The following is a 22,310-nucleotide window of genomic DNA, read 5'->3' on the forward strand; positions in this document are numbered from 1 at the left end:
CAGATTCAGGCATGAGACTCCTGAATTTTTTTTAAGCCCAATATAGCTTTATTTTAGGTTTCTCTTACTTAAAACCTACTCTGCTTCAGTGTAAGTCATTGGGGCAAAATCAGTTCCCCTGATTTGTATAGTCTCACTGACTCCTGTTATGTTCACTCTGTTAGACATGTATTTTGCTTTTTCCTTCACACCTCATCCATCTGCAAATGGTGTACCTCATCTCTTTCCTCTTCCGCACCCTCTTTTCGCTCTCTCCTGGATGCATCTACTCATATCTGCCTCACTTCACCACACCCAAACATACAACAAACAACTCACCTTTAAGCACTTCATGTTCTTTTACTTTTGCCTTGTCAATATTTTGACAATTGTGTATCTCCTTCAAAACACATTTATAAAAATTGAAATCACAGCTGGAATATGTGACCCATTGTTGGACTTGGCCCTCTCAGCAGGGTCAGCTGCAAACCTTTTGCCTTCACTCCCTCAAGCTTTCTGCTAACCAGTGGTAAATAGCTTGTGCTCATTCCTTTAAACATGGTAAAATTGACTTACAGCTAATTGATACATTTAATTTACTTGTGTGTCCCTTGTAATGTGGTGCTACATGTACCCAGAGCCTGTAAATTAAATGCTATGAGTTTGCCTGCAGTACTTATTGTACCATCCACTTTAGTAGCCCTATTAAACATCTCAGGTCTGCCATTGCAGTGTGATGGTCTGTTTAAAACTGTCATTTCAGTCTGACAAAATAAACCTTTTGCCAGGCCAAGCCCAATCTTTTTAATACATAAAAGTCACCCCTGGTGTAGTCCCTAAACAGCTCATAAGGCAGGGTGCAGTGTATTTGATTTGGACATGTAGTTTAAAATTTTACATGCCCTGATAGTGAAAATTGTATATATTTGTTTTGCATTACAGTAAGGCCTTCCTTTCCCATAGCATAAGGATGGGTTACCTTATTACATTTAAGAAGTTATAACTATTGTTTGAGAACATGTAGACACTCTCCTATGAGCTCATATTTCCAAGCTCATTTATGCTTTGCTTTTCATATCATCATCCTAAGCGCTTCTTTTCACTGAAAACATATCACTGCTGGGCTCCACTTTATTTTAATATATGGTTCATGATCTTTCTCCTTTGATTTTTACTTGTCTCGTCTGTGTTTTCCTCTTTGATTTTAATTTATCTATCCTGAACTACTGTCTTCGTTACATATATAATAACTCCTATATTTTCATTTATATGTATAGATCTCACAAGCTGTTATCTGTGAATGTTTCGATAGCCCAGTGTACATATAATAAAACTTAGACCACCTCCTTACGTTTCAAACATGATATATCATCTATACAGATCCACTAAGATTCCCTTGTTACATTCAAATTTTCTAATATCCCCTCTGTACACAAAGCTCCAAACAAGAGAAATGCCAGCTAAAACTGCAGCAAAGGAAACTTCACGATTGTCAAGGATTACACCACATCCACAGCTGCCACAACATCAACTCATCATAGGATCCGTTAAATGACCTCTCAGACTTCTTTTATAGCAAGATCACAACCATAAACAGCAGCTTTGCCCCACAATGGTACCCTGTGGCTCTCTCTAGAAGCTTCACAGTGATGAATGAAGACAACACAATGACCACGTGAGCCACTATCAACACAGAGGAAACCACAGCAATAATGGAAACCATATACTCTGGTGGATCCCTACCTCATGCCTTTGACAAGCAAGTGATCCCTATCAATATGGCTCTCATCCCCATCATCAACACCACCATTAATACAGCCAATTTTCAAGAACCATGGTGTAAGAAAACTGGCTTTTTGCAGGTCCCCCCACCCCCATGTTTCTGCCCCTATTTGGACTTCTAGCTGCTGGTTTTTGACTCTGACAGTGCACTGAAGCTGTCTACCCAGACACCAGTGCTAGTGCTCTCTCTAAAACGGATGTGTATGTATTGGTATCCCCAATTGGCAAGGACTTCAACCCCCTTAAAAGTCCCCTTATAAATGGTACCAGTGGTACCCAGGGCCTGAGAGTTAATCACCAGGGACTGAAGCATCGATTGTGCCACCCTGAGTGACCCAAGTAAACAGGGGACGGCAAGTCTTCCATTGCAGACTGCAGGAACAGTGCAAGCTGTTCCAACTTGACTTTGCCCTCACCATATGTGGCTAGGTCAAAGCACTACTTTTAATATATGCCAGTCACCACTATGGTAGCCCTCCTAAGCCCAGGAGGCTGTTTGCATTATCTTAAAGTGTGGGCATATAAGCTGCAAACTTATACGTCCCTATAATAGCCTTTTCCATTCGGGGCTACTACAAGTGCCTAGGGCGCCATATGGCCTGGCTGAAGTATCTCATGTTTGGTGTCAAACAACTTGTTTAATTAAACATGACTTTATTCCAAAGTCAAATTTAATGTGACATGCACCCAGGTGGCTATCTTAGAGGTTGCCCACAGGGTTGCCCCAGCCTTTTCTGTGCCCAGGCTGACAGTCTATGAGCTGCCTCCACTGCGACAGGAATCTCACCCCTTGCCAGGAGGTACAAACACTCCCAGGAGTCAAAAACTAAGGTCTTCCTAGACGGGAGATGTCACCTCTCTCCCTGACAGGATGGCTAGTGAAGTGTCACACCAAGGCTTTGAGCTTCAAAGCCGCCCACACCGCCTGTAATATGCAAACAGGCTGACTCCCATAGGAGGACAAAGCCACGCCTCTGCCCTCACGCAATTCTGCACCCAAGCAGTTTAGGAAAATTAGGTAGTAAGGATGCGTACACCCCCTAAAGGCATGCCATCCCCCTAGGGTAGGCTACCTGATCTGTACAGCAGAGAATGGAGTATGACATTTTAAAAAGTAGAAAAATTGTGGGTTCTATATAAAAAAGATGAGATACACTCCCTGATGTGGTCACCTCAGGGGCAGTTTAGCAGCTGGGGCTAGTAGCACATGGGCCACTTGCACCCACACCCCTAATGCCCCTAAATTTAGGATTCAGGCAGCACCCCTAGCTCCAGAACCTCAGCTCTGATTTGACTTGCAAGAAGTACAAAGAAGAGACCCGAGTCTGTGACCTTAGGACCTGCACAAAGAAAAGGCCTAATACTCTGCACCTGTGGCAACCACGCTGCAACTGCATGACTGCGACTCATCCTAGACTAGAGGCCAGTTCCAAAGTCAAAAGGAACTTTTCTGAGCACCAACGGGAACTCCAGAAGTCGCTTGGACTAAAGACACTAATCTCCTGTAGTCCGCAGGTAATAACACGTTCCCAGATCCAAAGAATCCGCCATCGTCAGAAGCCACAGAATGAACATCGTGTCATACGCTGATGACAGACAACTCATAATTTCCCTCACCGAAGACCCGGACACAGCCAAAAGGATTTCCACTTGGGAATGGAAGCCGTCCTGGATGAGAGAAAGCTTCCTCAAGACAAGACCGAGCTCATCATTTTCGGAAAAGCCACCTCAGCATGGGACGACTCCTGGTGGCCCACATCTCTCAGCACCCCGCCTTCATTGACTGAGCACGCCCACAACCTAGGTATCATCCTCAACTCTTCCCTATCTATGAACCGACAGGTAAACTCAGTCACCTCCTCCTGCTGGCACACCCTCCGCAAACCCCGGAAAATGTTCAAATGGATCCCAGCAGACTGCTGCAGGATAGTCTCCCACGCCTTAGTCACAAGCAAGCTTGACTATGGCAACGCTCTCCACACCGGCACCATGACGAGAAACATCAAAAAGCTGCAACTCATATAGAACGTCGCCGCCAGACTTGTCCTTAACCTCCCACGCCAAGAACATATCTCCCAGCACCTGAGGACCCTCCACTTACTCCCGGTAGAGAAAGAAATCACTTTCAAGTTACTCAACCACACGTACAAAGCCCCGCACGACGTTGGACCAGCCTATCTGAACCACTGCATCTCCTTCCACACTCCCGCCAGATCCCTTCACTCCGCTCAACTGGCTCTCGCCACTATTGGATTAAAAAACCACAGCTGGAGGACGATCCTTCACCTACATCGCAGCCTCTACCTTAGACAAAGCCCATCGCTCACCATCTTCAGGAAGAATCTCAAGACGTGGCTCTTCGGATGAGGCTCCATCCTTCCCGCTCCCCAACCTCCAGTGCCTTGAGACCCTCACGGGTGAGTAGCCACGCTTTACAAAAACTGATTGATTGACTGGCCATCAGACCCAATGAGGGATTGCCCATAAGTAAATCAGCTAGTGTATTGTTGGAAATAAAGTCCTGACCTCCAACACGTTTCAGGTGGCTACTGTTTTCCCTCGAATTCCAGAATGTCTAAGTAACCGCAAGCTGTGTTTGCCACCACCAAGGCTTGTTGATGGCCAGCCAGGCTATCACTACCTTTGCTTGGTGCTGGCCCTCAAAGGGAACCCGGCAGCACAGTCAACCACCAACCTCAGTGGCTCAAGTTATTGCATCCGTTTCCTCACTGGGAGGTCTAAGTTGTAAAACTAGCACCTGCAGCTCCTGCTTTCAGCCCCAAGGATAGCCAGGACCACTCCGCACCCATGCCGTATGAGCCAGGTAAAGTTGTACTGCTTTGTGACCCATTGTCCAGGGACCCGCACCAGCTTTACCTCCAGTGAGTTTCCTTGAACACGACATGCAAGTGACCAAGTATCACAGGGGAGGTTTTTTTAGCGACCCTGGCTCCCTCTTTCAGCACTAGGATTGCCAGGACAATTCTGCACGTGGGCCCTATGAGCCAGATAAAATTGTACTGACTGCTGAACTGTGGTCTTGGAGCCGCATCACCTTTACTCCCAGTGGTTTCCACTGGATTTGACTTGCACGTGACCGATTGGCACTAGTTGATTTCTCCATTGACCGCAATATTAAGAGTATTGAACTTCACCGACTTAGTTTTCCTTCTGAAATCCATAACTTTGGTTAAACATATATGCTTGTGTTCATGTTGGTGTCTACATTTATATAGAAAAAGCTGCTCTAGTTTTATAAATTGATGTCAAATTTCTTTTGAGTCTTGTCATTTACTTTTCATCTATGTTGGTACTGTGAAATGCTTAACACATGTTCCTCTAGTAAAGCCTGACTGCTCTTATCCACCCTAACAGGACTGAGCTAAGGACTTTGAATCCAAAGGACCCAGTGTGGTGTATTGCATAGTGAGACCTTACTAGCCTCAATGCATAATTTTAATTTTTCTACACATGGAAACACACACCAGTCCTTGTCTGTCTAAATAAACCCTTGGCTAACCCAACCAAACTTGCAAACTACTGACTAATATTCCTCCTCTCCTACCCAACCAAAGTCTTGGAAATGCCAGGATCAAAGACCTCACCAATTACCAGCTTCAAGATGCCACATAATCAGGATTTCCACCCAACCACAGCATAGAAATCGTCCTCATTGCAAACTGCAACTCTCATTCTCCTATACTTATCAGCAGTGTACATCACTGTCCCCCATCTCATTCTAATCAGACGTCTTCACAAAGCATGTATCCATAGAAATGCCCTTGAATGGATCTGCTCCTCCCTCACCAAAAGAACCCAAACCATCAACATGCCCCTTTACTCCTCTGAAGCACAAGAAATTATCTGTGAAGTCTTTCAGGGCTCCTTGCTCAGCCAGATGAAATTCAACATCTACATGACTGCACTGACTGATGTCATACAGACATACAACATAAACACCATCACATACGCTGATAACACGCAACTGATACTGACCCTCTCAGACAAAACACCCAAAACCTGGTACAAGTTCATCACATGTACGCCAACTGGATAAAATCGAACTGCCTCAAACTGACTTTGAACAAGACCAAAGTGGTGGTCTTCAGGAAAGAGGCCTCACCATAGTACCCCAGCTGGTGGCCCACAGACCTAAGACCCATCCCAACGCCTTACTCACAAGCAAAAAACCTCAGAATCATCATAGGCAACAAACTGGACATGGTCTCCCAAGTCAACACAGGAGCCTCGTCCTGCTTGAACATCCTAATAATGCTGGAGAAAATCTTCAAATGTCTACCAAACAACACCAGAAAAATGATTAGCCAAGCCCTCATCACCAGCAGACTAGACCATGGAACACCCTGTAGACTGGGATAACCAACCAGCTCACAAGAACACTGCAACTATCTAAAAAGGCAGCAGCAGCCAAACTAGTCCTCAACTGCCCACACCAAGCCCATATCACAACACAAATTAGGGAACGTCCCTGGCTCTCAAAAAACATAGATGCACACTTCAAAGTCCTCACCCACATCTATAAAGTACCCCATAACACAGGCTCTGCCTACCTGAATGGCCACCTTCATTTCCATCAACCTTCCAGGTGCCTCCACTCAGCTGGTCTCTTAATAGCACACACCCCACACCTATGCAAATGCAGAGCAGGGGGTAGTGCCTTCTCGTGCCTGGAATAACATCCCACAACACATCAGAGCCTCCTCCTCTCTTCTTGACTTTTGTAAGAAGCTGGAGATCTGGCTATTCGATTAAGCCCTTCAGGTCTGGCCTTACATATTAGCTACAGAGCACCTGCATACTGAGGGTTGATAAGCACTCTATTAAATGCAAAATCATAACATAACACAACATCCATTCAGATCACCCCAGTACATTTAGATCCACCGAGATTCCCTAGGAACATGAAGATCCCCTGATATCACTCTATACATGTAAACCGACCATGATTCCCCAGTACATCAAGATCTCCTCACATCCCCTGTGTGCATGTAGATCCCCACAATCCCCTAGCCCTGAGGTGCTTCTGTTAATGTAGATCAGCCATTATCTAAACTGCATATGTAGATCCCCTAGGAACCCCTTGCCAGATCCCTCAAAATTCATCTGCATAAATAGATTACTTAATATGCGTTTGTACCGTGTGAATGCTCTGCCGCCACATAATTCTAAGGTCAATTAATGCTCAGTGCACATTTCTGAGGTCAATAACTGGCTCACAACATTGTCACAACATTTGTCCAATATGTAGCAGAAAACCAAATGCAACGCTTGTGTAATTCTTTCAAAGAAATACTTGAATTACTTTTTTATTAGCTGTGAAAAGTAAAGAGCAGATAGAACCACCACCATCTCCCATAGCGAGGCATTTTCTACTTTTATGGGGGCTAGTTTGGATAAGTTTCAAGGAGTAACCCCATAGAAAGTCCAACTTCAGTGGTCTGGCCGTCATCCTTTGGTGCAGGACACGTCTTCAATTTCTGTGATCAGACCTCCTGGAAGCTCTGGGAATGGGTCACAGTCCTCCAAGTTAACACAGCCAAGAGATAGCTTTTTGAGAGACTGGTCTGGGAAAAGACAAAAAAGGGTATACATATTTAGAGAATTGGTAAAATGGGGAGACTGTAGTGTAAGATGTAGTGCAAAACTGTATGTGATCCACCTCTAACAAGCTAATCACTATAACACTATGTGAGTGTACGTTAACTTCTGTGCTTTACGTACTTCCAAAGGGGTCGACTAATCCCCTAAAATAAAGACAATTTGTCTCTGAGTCAGTGCACTGCAGCATCTTCACAGGTTCACACTCATAGCTGCCCATGTGGAAGCAGGACGGGCATGTCACTCTGTTGGGTTTGTTCTCTCTGGCTGGAACTGTAAAGTCAAAAAGAAACAATTAGTTTAGACTTCAGGTGAAACCATGGGTAGCCTCAGGATAGGGCAAAATAAGAGACCTTTGAAAAGGCAGGTGACCATACTCGGCTGGAGGAATTTGGACAGAGTGCTTCACTTTTCAAGCAGATATCCATGGACTCACCTGCGACCCTTGCCTTGTCCCTTGCGACCCATATCACTACCTTTGCAACCCCTGGGTTCAGTGGTTTCAAAGGCAATGATCAAAACAGAAAATAAACAATGCCATGATGAGCACTGTTTACTCCCTGCAACTCTCACTGCGATCTGGAATATTAAACTTTTAGGGCCATATTTATGGCAAGGTGGCACAGGGCTTGTACTAGGTAACTGGGAAAGGGCAGAAATGTGCTGTATTTAAGGCGTATAGCACATTCCTGTACTTTCCCTCGTGCTGGTGCATAATGGGCAGCCTAGCGCCAACGCAGACACCCGTGCACCATGGTGGAAGGAGGCCTGTGTTGCATGCAGGATTGTTTTTGTGCATGAAGGGATATCTTCTGGCACAAAAACAATCCTTAGAGGCCTTTTCCTCCATCTGTGTGTGCTGCAGAACGCAGCACAAAGAAAGAGGAAGTAACGAGGAGAAATACAAATATTTCTCCTCATTACACCGCTCCTGGGGAGGAGTATCTTTTTAGTGCATTCCCAGGTTTACCAGGTTTAGTAAATCCAGAAGTGTGTCAAAAACCATGGGAGTTGCTTGGGAACGCCCACACAATGCCCATGGTAATGCCTCAGTTGTGCAGAGTAGTGCTATGCAACGATTTGTGCTGCATTGTAAAATTTCCAGATTTTGAGAAGCAGGCAAATTGGCTTTGCGTGGCCTCAAAATTCTGACTTAGAAGTTTGTGTCACGCATGTACAATGTTGCGTGGTTTAAGCATGACGCAAACCTCTCATAAATATGCCCCTAAATTCATTTATACAAATACATTCAGCAGCACAATCTCTCTTGATTAAATTAAATAAAAATAACCTACAATTTAAACAACATATTTCTGATTTTTCATTACTTTAAACACATGTGAGAAGATGTGTTTGAGTAAAAACATCACCCCTGTGATTTGCATGGGTGATAGGAGTGTACACTAGTGGAATCATTAAATATTGACAGCTTGTGGAACAATTTGGGATCCCAGTGTTTCTTTTTCCATCAAGCACATATTTTTATTTGCAGAAATGCGGAATGTGCCTAACGTGTGAGCACCCTACTTAATAGATAGGTGGTATATAAAATATATTTTTTTTTGTGCTAGTATCCGTAATGTTATTATGTAGTTTTGTGCATAATGGGTTCTTAATGTCAGCAATGTCAATTATTGGGATATCTTCTGGCTGGAGGTCATGTGACTTCACTTCTTTGGCGGATGTGTGTGATGTCACTTTGATGTTATTGTGTCAAAGGGGGGTGTCATGTCAGCCCTGTGATTTTCGTTAATTGACGTTCATGAAGGTAGGATGCAGATTAAATAATACTTCTCTTTTAAACATCTTAGAAACTAAATAAAAAATCCGGAAAGCACATGGGAGGAATCAAGCACATCAGCACACATAATGCAGGTGTAAATGTCTTTATAAAATGCATAGTAAAACTGATAGGTGAGGAGGCACTGAAATTAAGCGAGGGAGGGGCAGTGAAAATAATGTTAGTGACGTCTTGTCTAACTGTTGATAACGCGTCCCAATATGGATACTTTACTCACCCTGGGACTCGTTTTAGGCCAATGACTCTTTTGACTCTGATTGGAGACTCCTTAGGACGAGATTCAACATTTCAATCCCTGGATCAATAACCTCATCAATATTCACAATAACTAATCAATCAAATCAATTATCAATCTCAATATTAATCAAGACCCCATGACCTTTCAGCCATGAATAACCACACAACTTTAGTAAGATTTTATGAGATTTATTCCTTATTGATTACACTCTATGAGCATGTGTATTAGTCCTACCAAAATAGCAGTTGGTACCTAGAGAGAAAAGGCAAATAGACAATTACAATACATCATCATATAGTTACCCTCCGTATTGGGTCAGCATACAGAGTCAGTCTTCGTCCTCAGTACATCAGTCGATTCGCCATCAGCCAGGATAAACAGCAAAGGTCAGCAAACAAGGTAGAATAGGACACTTCCCTCATAAGGAGAAGAAGCATGAATCAAGTAGGGTAAGGATGAAGATGATTGGAAGAATGAAACAGCAAAGTCTTTGGACAGAAAGATTGGAATAACAGCAAATATGTCTCTAGAATTTTGGCTTATTTCCCCATGTGTCACGTCGTTATATTAATCTTGTTGAACAAGTCTCTAATTTCCAATTGGTCAGTATTTGGTGCATCGTTATCTTTAACCAATGATTCGTCGATTGTTTTACTAGAATTTTCACCTAAGACTGTTCTCACGTAGTATATTGGCTCCTGTAATTGACGTCTTCAACGGTAAGAGTTTCAGGTAGAAAGTGATACTATTGCTGTCCCTGTCAGTAGTACCTTTGTCCATACCGGTTCAGGCGACCTTGCACCTGTTATGAGTCTACATTGTTGCAGTTGGCAAAAAATGTCTCCTTGAGCAAGCGAGGTCTCATGAGAATGAATTTACTACGATTACACACACTTCTCTAGCTTCTGGAAAAGTACAGTTTCATGTCCTTCAGCAAGTCAGCACATTGCACGTTAGAAAAACTCATTTAATATGAGACCAGGCAGCTAGGCCCAGACCCTTGCTAACTAAGGCCTAGTGATTAATTTAGCAAAACTTCAACATTATTACTCTCAATACTAATACGAATCATACATTAGTACCTTATTTACCCTTTATTAGTCAATTTCATTAATCATCGTATACATTGGTGGCCACTCCTCGTGGGCACATTTCAAACGCATACATTAATTTTCAGTTAATGCATTTTCTATGCAGCTTCATTATACATTATTCTACAAGCATTTCATATTAATTTTGATAATAAAATCTACACTCCATCACTGTCGAGGGATGATAAGAAAAATAAAGTAATGAGATTTGGATATCCAACAAGGTGAATGCCGAACATATATTCTCCACATGAGCATTTTAACCAATATTTTAATAACTTTCCACTAGTAACTGTGGGTTCACTGAAGGCTATCAGATGTTATTAGTTAAAGGAGTAGTGTATATCAAAGTTTTAGATTTTGCTTTTCAGTTTGGTCTCTCGTATTATTTAACGAAAATGACAAAGAAATGAAACCATTTGCAGCCACATTGTTGGGTCTGGCTTAATACTACAGTTGTCTCCACAACTTATTGTTAACTACTCTTTGAAGCATACGTGGAGGGGGCTTTGACTCTGCCCAGGGAAGTATTTCTCACCTCATGCAATTGGCTGTTCACGTAAGGTTCCTCCTTTTACATAGTAACTGCACTGGAATGCAAGAGGTACTATTTTAGATTTCAAAAGTAATCTCAGTCATCAAACGCATTCATTTATCTCAGACATGTATTTTATATATAAAACAATCATTTTTCACTGCAGAAGGCAATTTATCTGTTTTTTTCTAATCGTAAGTACCACACCTTATGATGGCAAGCTCACACTCATGTCTCTTTTCAGCCTTACTTCAGGTACCCTTCCCTGAAGTCTTGCTACATCAGCAACAAAAGGCACTTCGTGGGTACATTTCAGGGTCAGGCAATCCGATTGCCATTGTCTCACTGTCTCATCGACTGGGTGGATCCTTCTCATGCAGTCTCCATGCACCAACTTTCAAGCATTGGCAGAGCTAATGGATCTATATTCCATTCTCTCTTTTCCTTATCATATCCGCCATCCCGTTTGATGCTGGTTAGAACATTTGGAACGTTTTCCCTTTCAAGATTCTATATTGTTTGTTGAGTCCAGTCTACCCAGGTGTGTAAAACCTATCGCTACTTCAATAAATTCTACATTTCCACTATTTGCCCCCTGAATCTCCGTTTGGCATCAAGGACCGCACATTAAACACATTCCATAACTAAATTCCAGTTTTTATTGGTGAATGACCAATATATTGTTTCAAAAATATTGTGCTTGAAGAACATTGTTTCAAAAATATTGACAAGCTACAAATATTGAAAAATGTAATATAGAAGGTAAGAATAGTACTTATTTTTATGTATTATATATATATTTTTTTTAAATCTTAATTCATTATATTTTGTTATATTATTTTTAGGTATTAGTTTTCTTACGATGGTAGTTTTATTTTGTTTGCATTGTTTGAAATTTGTATGTATAAATACTTTTTAACATCTAATTAGTAAATTTTAATTCAGTAGTGACATGTTGATTTTGTAGAGGATCAAAATGAGAGGTTATTTTAATTTTTAAACTGTAGTTTCAATGCATTAATAATTAATATTTTAGTAGTGATTTGTTGGGTTTGTAGGTGAGTAGCGTAGGGACTTATTTGAAGGGTAAATTAATGTTTTTGAATTGTAAATAATTGTTTTATGTTTTTTGAAACAGTTCCCAATTATTTATGCAAATTATTTAATTGATTATTTATGTCAATATTGTTTTGTATTTGAATTAATGAATTAATTGCTAGTATATTTAATAATATGAATAAAATGAATTTCTATTGTTTGTTATTTAATTAATAATTACATAATATTATTATTTGGATTATTCCTTTTGTTTTTGGTATGTTTATGGGTAGCAGGGTAGTGTATTAATTTGAAAAGATTTTATTTTATATTTCCTAAATTATTTTAATGTTAATATCATGTCATTGAATTTCACTCGATTAAACTGAATATATTTTAAATTAAATATATTTGAATATTTTTGTGTTGTTAGGTTTAAATGTTCATTTATAATTTAGAAATGTATATGGTTTATATACTATTAGAGTGGGAGTAATAAATCTAACCAATCCAAGGCCCAAAGGTTTCTCCTATTTAGCTTTCATTGGAGTGGGAATAGTAAATCTGATCCTTATGAAGTTCAACACTTAAAGTGTTTTTGGTTTAAAATAGAGTGAGAATAGTCAGGGGGTCATTAGGAGTTTGGTGGATGGAAACATCCAGCCGCGAAACTCCAGACAAGGTGCTGGCGGTCTCCCCTCTGGCCCCAAGTCTCCCCACTAGCCCCATTACAACTTTCCCACTGGCTGACCAGCAGAAACCAAGGTTCTGCCAATCAGCCCAGTGGGAAAGATGCAGCAGCATTGTTCCCGGCTCATGACTGAGCAGGCGGCATATCTGCAACACGCAGGGTGCACCAGCAGCCTTGAAATGCACACTGTCTGCACACCATTGCAGGGTGCTTGGCAGGGGGACCCCCTGCACGGATCATGCCATTGCCATGGCCAGGGCTGGGGCACCCTTGCCGACCCCCTGCACTTGTTCCCCACCAGCCTTTTCATGGTGGTCAAACTGCCATGAAAAGGCTGGCAGAGAACAAGATTGTAATCAGCACAGCAGTGCTGGCTTCAGCGCCACCATGGCTGATTACAACCTTGACCTCTGTCATCCGCCAGGATCACTGATACTGGTGGAGATGGTGGTCTTTTGACTGTCCGACCGCCAAACTCTTAATTTGACAGTTGAACTGTCAAAGCCACAGTGTTTGGGACCACCCCGCGAATCTGGAGGTCTAGTGACAGCCAGACTCGTAATTAGGCCCTAAATCGAACCCCTTCAAAACCCAACACTTTTCAAAGTTTTGCACAGATTGGAAAGGGAATAGTAACTCTAACCCCTCCAAAGTCCAACACCGTCCCTTGTTTACCTTATGTTGCAGCTGGGAATAGTACATCTAACCCCACCAAAGTCCATAACTTGCCTTAATGTTGCTTAGATTGGAGGGGGAATAATAAACATAAATGTAACTCCTCCAAAGACCAACACTTTCCCTGTATTTTCATAGATAGGAGTGGGAATAGTAAATGTAGGCCCTCTGAAGTCAAACTCTTTAACTGCTTTTGCATAGATGGGAGTGGGATAGTAAATCTAACCCCACAAAAGTTCAACATTTTTCCCGCTTTTGCTTACGCTGGAGTGGGAACAGTAAATCTGACTCATTTCGAGAAAACATTTTTGCTAGTGATGTTTATTTTGGATAGTTATTATTATTATCATGATTGTTGTTATTATTATTAGTAGTAGTAGTAAAAGTAGTAGTAATATTACTATTATTACTATAATAATAATAATAATAATAATAATTATTATTATTATTATTATTATTATTATTATTATTATTATTATTATCATTATTTTTATCAGTAGTATTATTATCATTATTATTATTAGTAGTATTATTATTATTATCATTATTATTATACTACCATCATCATTTTCACCATCATCATTGTTATCATTATTAGTATGGTCTTATATTTAATATTATTTAGATTAAACCTTGTAAGTTATGTTTTTATGGTTTAAGTTGTTTATATTATTTTTAATGAAGAGCGCCACATATTTTTGCTAATATGCATTTAATGGTTTTACATTTTTTGTTAATATTTTAATTTTATTTTTTTTGACCTGTTTAAATATTGTTTTTATATGGTTTAAAGTATTTCATTTATATAGATATATATTCACTGAAGAAAACAAAGGTTAAAATAATGTTATAATTCGGTCGAATGTTTAATAACAACATACTGTTTTAAACTCCAAAAACCACAGAAATTCACCAGTTATAGTCATCTCAAGTAACTATAATTCGTGCTCTAACATGACTATGGCTCGCACCCCCACCATGCATGTTGCAGTGATATTATCAATGATGTCATTGAAAATGTCATGAGCAATATAATATGTGGGGTAAATAGCAGTGAATCAGAATCTGAAAATGGTGGAGGAATCCACTGCTCAAGTGCCTTCCCACATGGTCACAATTGAATTTTGACTTCCAGATTGTGCACTGTTTTCTGTATGTTTTCCTAGTGTGGTGTGGCGTTGGCCCTGTCAGCTTTAGGGTGGTCCTCCCCCAAATGTTTTGTCTTCACACACCTATGTTGATGAATTCATTAATGTTGGCTTAAGGACTCTGTGCACTTTACCACTGCTAAGCAATGCTGAAGTGTTTGTGCTTTCTCTCTAAAACAAGGTAAAATTAGCTTGTACCAGATTGGCATACTTAATTTACTTATAAGTCCCTAGGAAAGTGGTATTCCATATACCCAGGGCTGGCTTGTAAATTAAACACATGTCCTGGTGGTGAAAAATTCCTAAATTTGTTTTTCACTAATGTGAGGACTACTTCTCTCATTGTATAACATCGGTTTGCCTTATTACATTTAATAAGTGCTAACATTTGCTAGGGAACCGGTAGGCATTTAGGGCCTCATTACGACTTTCCGTCCGCCGAAGTCGCGCAGTCAGCTTACCTTCCGGAGACCTTCCTGCGGCCCCTAATACAAGTTGGCCGCTGGGCCAGCGGGTGAAAACAGAGCTTCCGCCCGCTAACCCAGCGGCCAACAGCCCACAACATTGAGGCCGGCTCATAATTGAGCCGGCAGCAGTGTTGCAGTGCATAGGGTGCAGCAGCACCCGTTGCACTTTTCACTGTCTGCAAAGCAGGCAGTGAAAAGCGTGACGGGGCTGGCCATGTTGGCCCCTGCACTGCCCTACCAAGTGCATGGGCAACTTAATAATAATATAGAACATGTGTATAAAAAACCCTGGTTTTAAGGGCGAGCCAGATGACTTTCCTTTTTCTCCAGAGACTCTTCATTTGTTCAGAAACTTGCTCCTTTCTCCTTGCTATTAGAAATGCTGTCAGTGTTTTCCTTGTGATTCTGACAGAGACATTGTAGGAAAGAACCCTCTTTTTGGCATGTTACCCCCAATTTCTGCCTGAGGTCAGTGTGTTTCACTGTGTCACTGGGATCCTGCTAACCAGGACCCCAGTGCTTATGCTCTCTCTCCTCTCAAACTTGTCACTGCATACTAGTAACCCAGTATTGCATCCCAAACTGGCATACTGTTACCTTATAAGTCCCTAGTATGTGGTACTTAGGTACCCAGAGCATTGAGGTTCCAGGAGATCCCTATGGGCTGCAGCATTACTTTTGCCACCCATAGGGAGCCCATGCAAAGGCTTCTGCAGGACTGCCATTGCAGCCTGCGTGAAATAGTGCATGCACCCTTTCACAGCCATTTTCACTGCACCAGGTCACTTATAAGTCACCTATATGTCAGGCCTTCCAACGCAAAAGGGTGGGTGCAAAGTACCTGTGGGTGAGGGCACCCCTGCGCTAGCGGAGGTGCCCCCACGCTGTCCAGGACCATTTTCCCGGACTTCGTAAGTGCGGGGACGCCATTTGTTTACGCGTGCACTGGACATAGGTCACTACCTATGTCCAGCTGCACAATGGTAACTCCATGTAAGGTGTCCAACACCTGTGAATTGTACCCCAATACTGATTTTTATATTGGTTTTACAATTCCATGCACTCTGGGGGATCCACAGTGGACCCCCAGTGCTGCCATTCCAGCCTTCTGAGGTTTTCCAGGCGGCCCCAGCTGCTGCCACCTCACAGACAGGTTTCTGCCCTCCTGTTGTTCAAGGAGCTCAATCCCAGGAAGACAGAACAAAGCATTTCCTTCGGGAGAGGGGTGTTACACCCTCTCCCTTTGAAACTTGGTGTTAAAGGCATGGCAGGGGTAGCCTCCCAAAGCCTCTGGAAATGCTTTGAAGGGCACAGATGGTGCCCTCCTTGCATAATCCAGTCTGCACCGGTTTGGGGACCCCCAGTTCCTGCTCTGGCATGAACCTGGACAAAGGAAAGGGGAGTGACCACTCCCCTATCCATCACCACCCCAGGGGTGATGCCCAGAGCTCCTCCAGAGGGTCCCTGGGTTTTGCCATGTTGGATTCCATGGTGGTGGGGCACTCTAGGAGCATCTGAGTGGCCAGTGCCAGCAGGTGACGTCAGAGCCCTACCCTGATAGGTGCTTACCTGTGTAGCTGACCAATCCCCCTTTCAGGGCTATTTAGGATCTCTCCTCTGGGTGTTCCCTCAGATTCGGATTGCAAGACTGCAGCAGGAATCCTCTGCATTCTTTACTTCATCTTCTACTGATGAAACTGCATCTGGACCCTCCAGGAACTCTACAAACTACAACAAAGAGGCAAAGATGACTTCTGCAACATTAAATCTTCAGCTCCTACCAGCAATTACAATTGTTTCCAGGTCATGCATCCTCCGAGGTCTGCCTGTCTTCAGCCTGCACCACAAGAAGTGAATTAATCTACCTTGAAGTGAAGGAGTCACTTCCCTGCTTCAGCAGGCACCCATTTGCAGGGACGACCAGTGGCGTGGGTCCCCTCTCCTGACAAAGTGCGTGGATCTAGCAAACCGGGTGGTGGACTGAAGTGGTCCTGACGGTCCCAAGGTCCAGCTGTCCAACTTTGGTGGAGGTAAGAGCTTGTTGCCCCATGCAAGACAGTACCCCCATGAACCGCATGTGTTGCAGTTACTAAGGCTTGTGTGCGACCTTCTTAGAAGTTATTCATGCACAGCACAGCTCAGGACCCCAGCACTTTTTCCTGCGGCGCACAGCTTCCTGAGTGGTTCTCCGGCAGCGTGGGATCTCTTTGTGTTGCGCTGCATGGGCCTCCATTTGCACCTTCGTTGTCCCCGTGCTGTGGGACTCCTGTGCACTCTGCCTGGTGTTCTGAGGGCTCTCTGAGTTGCTGAGAGTCCTCTCTGTCTCCCCCTCCTGAGTAGAGGCCACCAGGTCCCTCCTGGTCCCGGGCAGTGCCATTTTCCTGTTACTGCGTGCTTTCCGTGTGCCAAGGCTTGTTTGTGGAATCCAGCATCGCAAACCAGACTGCAATCATCCATCCGGTGTGGAACATCATCTGCACCAACCAGGAACCCACATCCGTCCTCTTGGGTGCAGTACTGGCTGTTCCTCTTCACCTGTGGTTCTTCTTTTGCACCTTCATCCGGGTTAGCACGGCTCCTGTCCTCCCTGGACTCTTCAGTGCTTCTTGGACTTGGTCCCCTTCTTCCACAGGTCTTCAGGTCCATCGTTGGTGTCTTGCAGTCTCTTCTGGTTCTTGCATAATCTTCCATCATGTGTTCTTGTGTGTTCTAGGAAACCTACTGTGATTTACTCCTGCTTTCCTGGGCTCTGGGGCGGGTTCTATTACTTACCTTTGGCATTTTGTAACACTCCTAGGGCCCCTCTACATACTACACTTGCCTAGGTGGGAAACTGACTTTTGCATTCCACTATTTTAGTATATGGTGTGTGTTCCCCCTAGGCCCATTTCTAACTATTGTGATTTTCACTATTTGCACTGTTTTCTAACTGTTTTTACAGCTATTACTGCATTCTAGTGTGTATACTCTGTATATTACTAAGGTACATTTGGCATTTGTGTCACCAAAATAAAGTACCTTATTTTTGTAACACTGAGTATTTTCTTTCATGTGTGTAAGTACTGTGTGACTACAGTGGTATTGTATGAGCTTTGCATGTCTCTTAGATAAGCCTTGGCTGCTGAGCTACAGCTACCCCTAGTCAGCCTGGCTTCTAGGCACTGATAAGGGATAACTGGACCTGGTATAAGGTGTAAGTACCTTTGGTACCCACTACAAACCAGGCCAGCCTCCTAGAGACCTTAATTTTCTATTTAATTCTATCTTGGGTATGATGTTGAGGAGGGTGGAGTCTCTTATCGCAAGATCAAGGGTGCTGAGCTGAACCATCTGAGGTAAATCTTTGGGTTCATTAGAATTTCAGGTTTTGAGTTCTACTTACACAGAAGGAAACTTACTACACAGTGTAACCTTTTTCAAAAGTATAACATACCTTTGTGAATCAGGCACTTTGTTTTCGTGAGGGATTTCCCTTTACCTCACTTCCTACAAGTTCCAATGTCCTAGAAGCTTCCACCACTGCCTTAACATATATTATTGCCCCTAGTTCTCTATCTTTGCTTATTCTAAAGTACCTCTCCATCTATGTACGTATACGATATAGCTCAGCAGCCCCTTTCTGTGCTCTGAGATTCTCCACCTTTTCCTTCAAATATGCTTTGATGCTTTTAGTTCTATACATATGTGTTAGAAATGGGGTCTCTGGTTGGCAGTCAGTTTGCACTCTGTCGAAGCAGGGACCCTACTCTAGTCACGGTAAAGGAGAAAAACACCTGGCTAATCCCCCACTCACTCCCTTGGCAGCTTGGCATGAGCAGAAAGGCTTAAGCTCAGAAGCAATGTGGAAAGTATTTGTACCAACACACACAGTAATACAGTGAAAACACTACAAAATGGACACGATACCAGTTTAGAAAAGTAGGTAATATTTATCCTAATCAAACAAGACCAAAGCAACATAAATCTAACATACACAAGTCAAGATATGAATTAAAAAAGAATAAGAGTCTTAGGGCCAGATGTACTTTGATACATCTGGCACTTAGGGGGTCATTCTGACCCTGGCGGTCAAAGACCGCCAGGGCCACGATGACGGAATCACCGCCAACAGGCTGGCGGTGCTTCCCAGCCCATTCTGACCGCGGTGGTAAAGCCGCGGTCAGAAAACCGGGTCCGGCGGTTTCCCGCCGGATTTCCCCCGGCTGGGCGAATCCGCCAGGGCAGCGCAGCAAGCAGCGCTGCCCTGGGGATTCTGACCCCCTTCCCGCCAGCCTGTTTCTGGCGGTTTTCACCGCCAGGAAGAGGCTGGCAGGAACGGGTGTCCTGGGGCCCCTGGGGGCCCAAGCACTGCCCATGCCACTGCCCATGCAACTGCACCCGTCGCACGCCCGCAACACCGCCGGCTCCATTCGGAGCCGGCTTCTGTGTTGCAGGCCTCCTTCCCGCTGGGCCGGCGGGCGCTAACATGGTTAGCGCCCGCCAGCCCAGCGGGAAGGTCAGAATGCCGGCAGCGGTCTTTTGACCGCAGAGCGGCCAAATGGCGGTTCCCGCCAGGCGGGCGGCAACCGCCGCCCGCCGGGGTCAGAATGACCCCCTTAGTCCTTAGAATACAGTGAGAATGCTGTTGTTGCACAAAAGTACCTGGTTTGTGTCAAAAATAAAGCCTCACGGGTGAGTGTGCTTCGGAAATGTCCGCGAGGCATCGATTTCTCGGCTGCAAGCGAGACAGTGCGTCATTCCTTCTTAGGTTGGGTCAGTGATGCGTCATTTTTCCTCCTTGCAAGAGGGCGATGCAACGATTTCCACACGCGCACCTCGGGTCTGGGCAGGCTTTGCGTACATTTTTCATGCCCAGCGATGTTGCATTGAAATCCGGTCGCACGATGTCAGAAAACCGCGCTGCGTGGGATTTGCATTGTTATCAGCCTCCGTAAGCAGGTGTTGCGTGTCATTTCTCCAGCCGCGATGCATTGACTTTCCAGCCGCGATGCAGGTGGAGCATTGATTTCAGATGCGAAGCCAGCGGCGCACCGTTTATCAGCCGCGTTGCGGAAGGTGCATCAAATATTTCCCCACACCGCGGTGTTTGCGAAGATTTCAGTCCTTTTCCATCAGCTTCACGTCTCAAGTGCCCAGAGACAGGATGGGGCACCACTTGGCAGGGCAGAAGTCTCACCAGAGAGTCCAGGTGCTGGCAGAGACGTCTTTGATGCCCCTGAGAATTCAACAATAGGAGGCAAGCTCAACTCAAGCCCTTGAAGATTCTTCTCAAGCAGGAATGCACAACAAAGTCCAGTCTTTGTCCCCTTTCACAGGCAGAAGCAGCAACTGCAGGCTAGCCCAACAAAGCACAGTCACTGGCAGGGGCAGCACTTCTCCTCACCTCTTCAGCTCTTCTCCTTGGCAGAGGTTCCTCTTGAATCCTTGAAGAAATCTACAAAATGTGGGGTTTTGGGTCTACTACTTATACTCCTTTCTGCCTTTGAAGTTGGCATACTTCAAAGGAAAGTCTCTGTAATTCATAAAATCTTGCTTTGCCCAGGCCAGGCTCCAGGCTCACATCAGGGGTTTGGAGACTGCATTGTGTGAGGGCAGGCACAGCCCATTCAGGTGTAAGTGCCCACTCTTCCTTCCACTCTAGCTCAGATGGCCCATCAGGATATGCAGGCTACTCCCCAGCTCCCTTTGTCTCACTGTCCAGAGGGAATTCACACCAGCCCAACTGTCAGTCTGACCCAGACAGGGAATTCACAACTAGGCAGAGTCACAGAAAGGTTTAAGCAAAAAAAATTCTACTTTCTAAAAGTGGCATGTTCAAACTGACAATTTAAAAACCAACTTTACGAAAAGATGTATTTTTAAATTGTGAGTTCAGGAACACCAAACTCCATATTTCTATCTGCCCCCTAAGGGAATCCGCGCTTAAATATCAATAAAGGGCAGCCCCCATGTTAACTTATGAGGGAGATAGGCCTTGCAACAGTGAAATTTGAGTTTAGCAGTATTTTACTGTTAGGAAATGTAAAACACATCAGTACATGTCCCACCTTCAACAAACACTACACCCTGTCCATGGGGCTACCTACGGCCCACATTAGGGGTACCTTACATGTAGAAAAAGGGAAGGTTTAGGCCTGGCAGGTGGGTACACTTGCCAGGTCGAATTGGAAGCTCATAACTGCACACACAGACACCGCAGTGGCAGGTCTGAGCCATGTTTACAGGACTACTCATGTGAGTGGCACAACCACTTCTGCAGGCCCACCAGTAGCATTTGATTTACAGGCCCTGGGCACCTCTAGTGCACTTTACTAGGGACTTACTAGTAAATCAAAGATGCCAATCAGGAATAAGCCAATTACACAGATAGTGTACACAGGAACACTTGCACTTTAGCACTGTTCAGCAGTGGTAAAGTGCCCAGAGCACCAAAACAGCAAAAACAGAGTCCAGCACACAGTTGAAACATGGGAAGCAGAGTTAAAAAAGACAGGGGAGACCACGCCAAGGATGCAGGTCTAACAATATGCCTATACCAAATAACTTTACTCCTACCTCTACCTTAGTTCCTCAATCCCTTTCTATGCCCTGTTACCTCAACTACTGCCTATAACCTAGTACTCTTCTCCTACCTATACTATAGTTACTGTGTCCCTGCCTATAGTATGTCTAACCATATAAAGCACCTCTACTCCTACCTCAATAGATGTCTATTTCCTAGCATATCTAGCACTAGCTATACCCCTACCTTTAACCTTACCTTCACTATTTCTATACCTCTCTAAATTTACCCTTACCTATATCCAAGTACATCTTCCTCTTTCCATACCATTTTTCCTCTACCACTACTTTTTCCATAATAAATTTACTCCTGGCACTTACAAACTATCACTATCCCATCTACAAAATTGAAACTCTATCCTTATCTATACCCAGCACATCTACTTATATCTAAATCCTTGTAAGTTCAGTCCTACCTACACATTTAAGCATCTTTCCTATCTATACACTCAAGCCTTCTAATATCATACATAAACCCCTCATTCTTCATCTGTCTCTGTAACATAAACCTGTATACCTTTATATGTGCTACTATCATCTGCTTATGCTCTATAACCCCAACATATAGGTAAAGGTTAGTACATCTACTCATAGCTAGAATTTTGTATCTTTCCAACTACCTAGTTCCTGTCTCAATACCCTGATAAAAAGGCAGCCCCTCTATTATTTTTATTATTATGTGTAC

General features: G+C 43.6%; 1 protein-coding gene across 1 annotated transcript in view; it reads right to left on the reverse strand.

Moving 5' to 3' along the window:
• Positions 1 to 7,058: 7,058 nt before the first annotated feature.
• Positions 7,059 to 22,310, reverse strand: part of LOC138247457 (phospholipase A2 inhibitor and Ly6/PLAUR domain-containing protein-like) — an 89,662-nt gene continuing 74,410 nt past the window's right edge. The window contains exons 4-5 of the mRNA XM_069202082.1: positions 7,504 to 7,653; positions 7,059 to 7,346 (exon numbers count right to left, since the gene is read on the reverse strand). Coding sequence (XP_069058183.1) covers positions 7,228 to 7,346; positions 7,504 to 7,653 — 269 coding nt within the window. The 3' untranslated portion in view covers positions 7,059 to 7,227. The remainder of the gene's footprint in view (positions 7,347 to 7,503; positions 7,654 to 22,310) is intronic.

Source organism: Pleurodeles waltl, chromosome 7, assembly GCF_031143425.1.
Source record: "Pleurodeles waltl isolate 20211129_DDA chromosome 7, aPleWal1.hap1.20221129, whole genome shotgun sequence".
NCBI lineage: Eukaryota > Metazoa > Chordata > Amphibia > Caudata > Salamandridae > Pleurodeles > Pleurodeles waltl.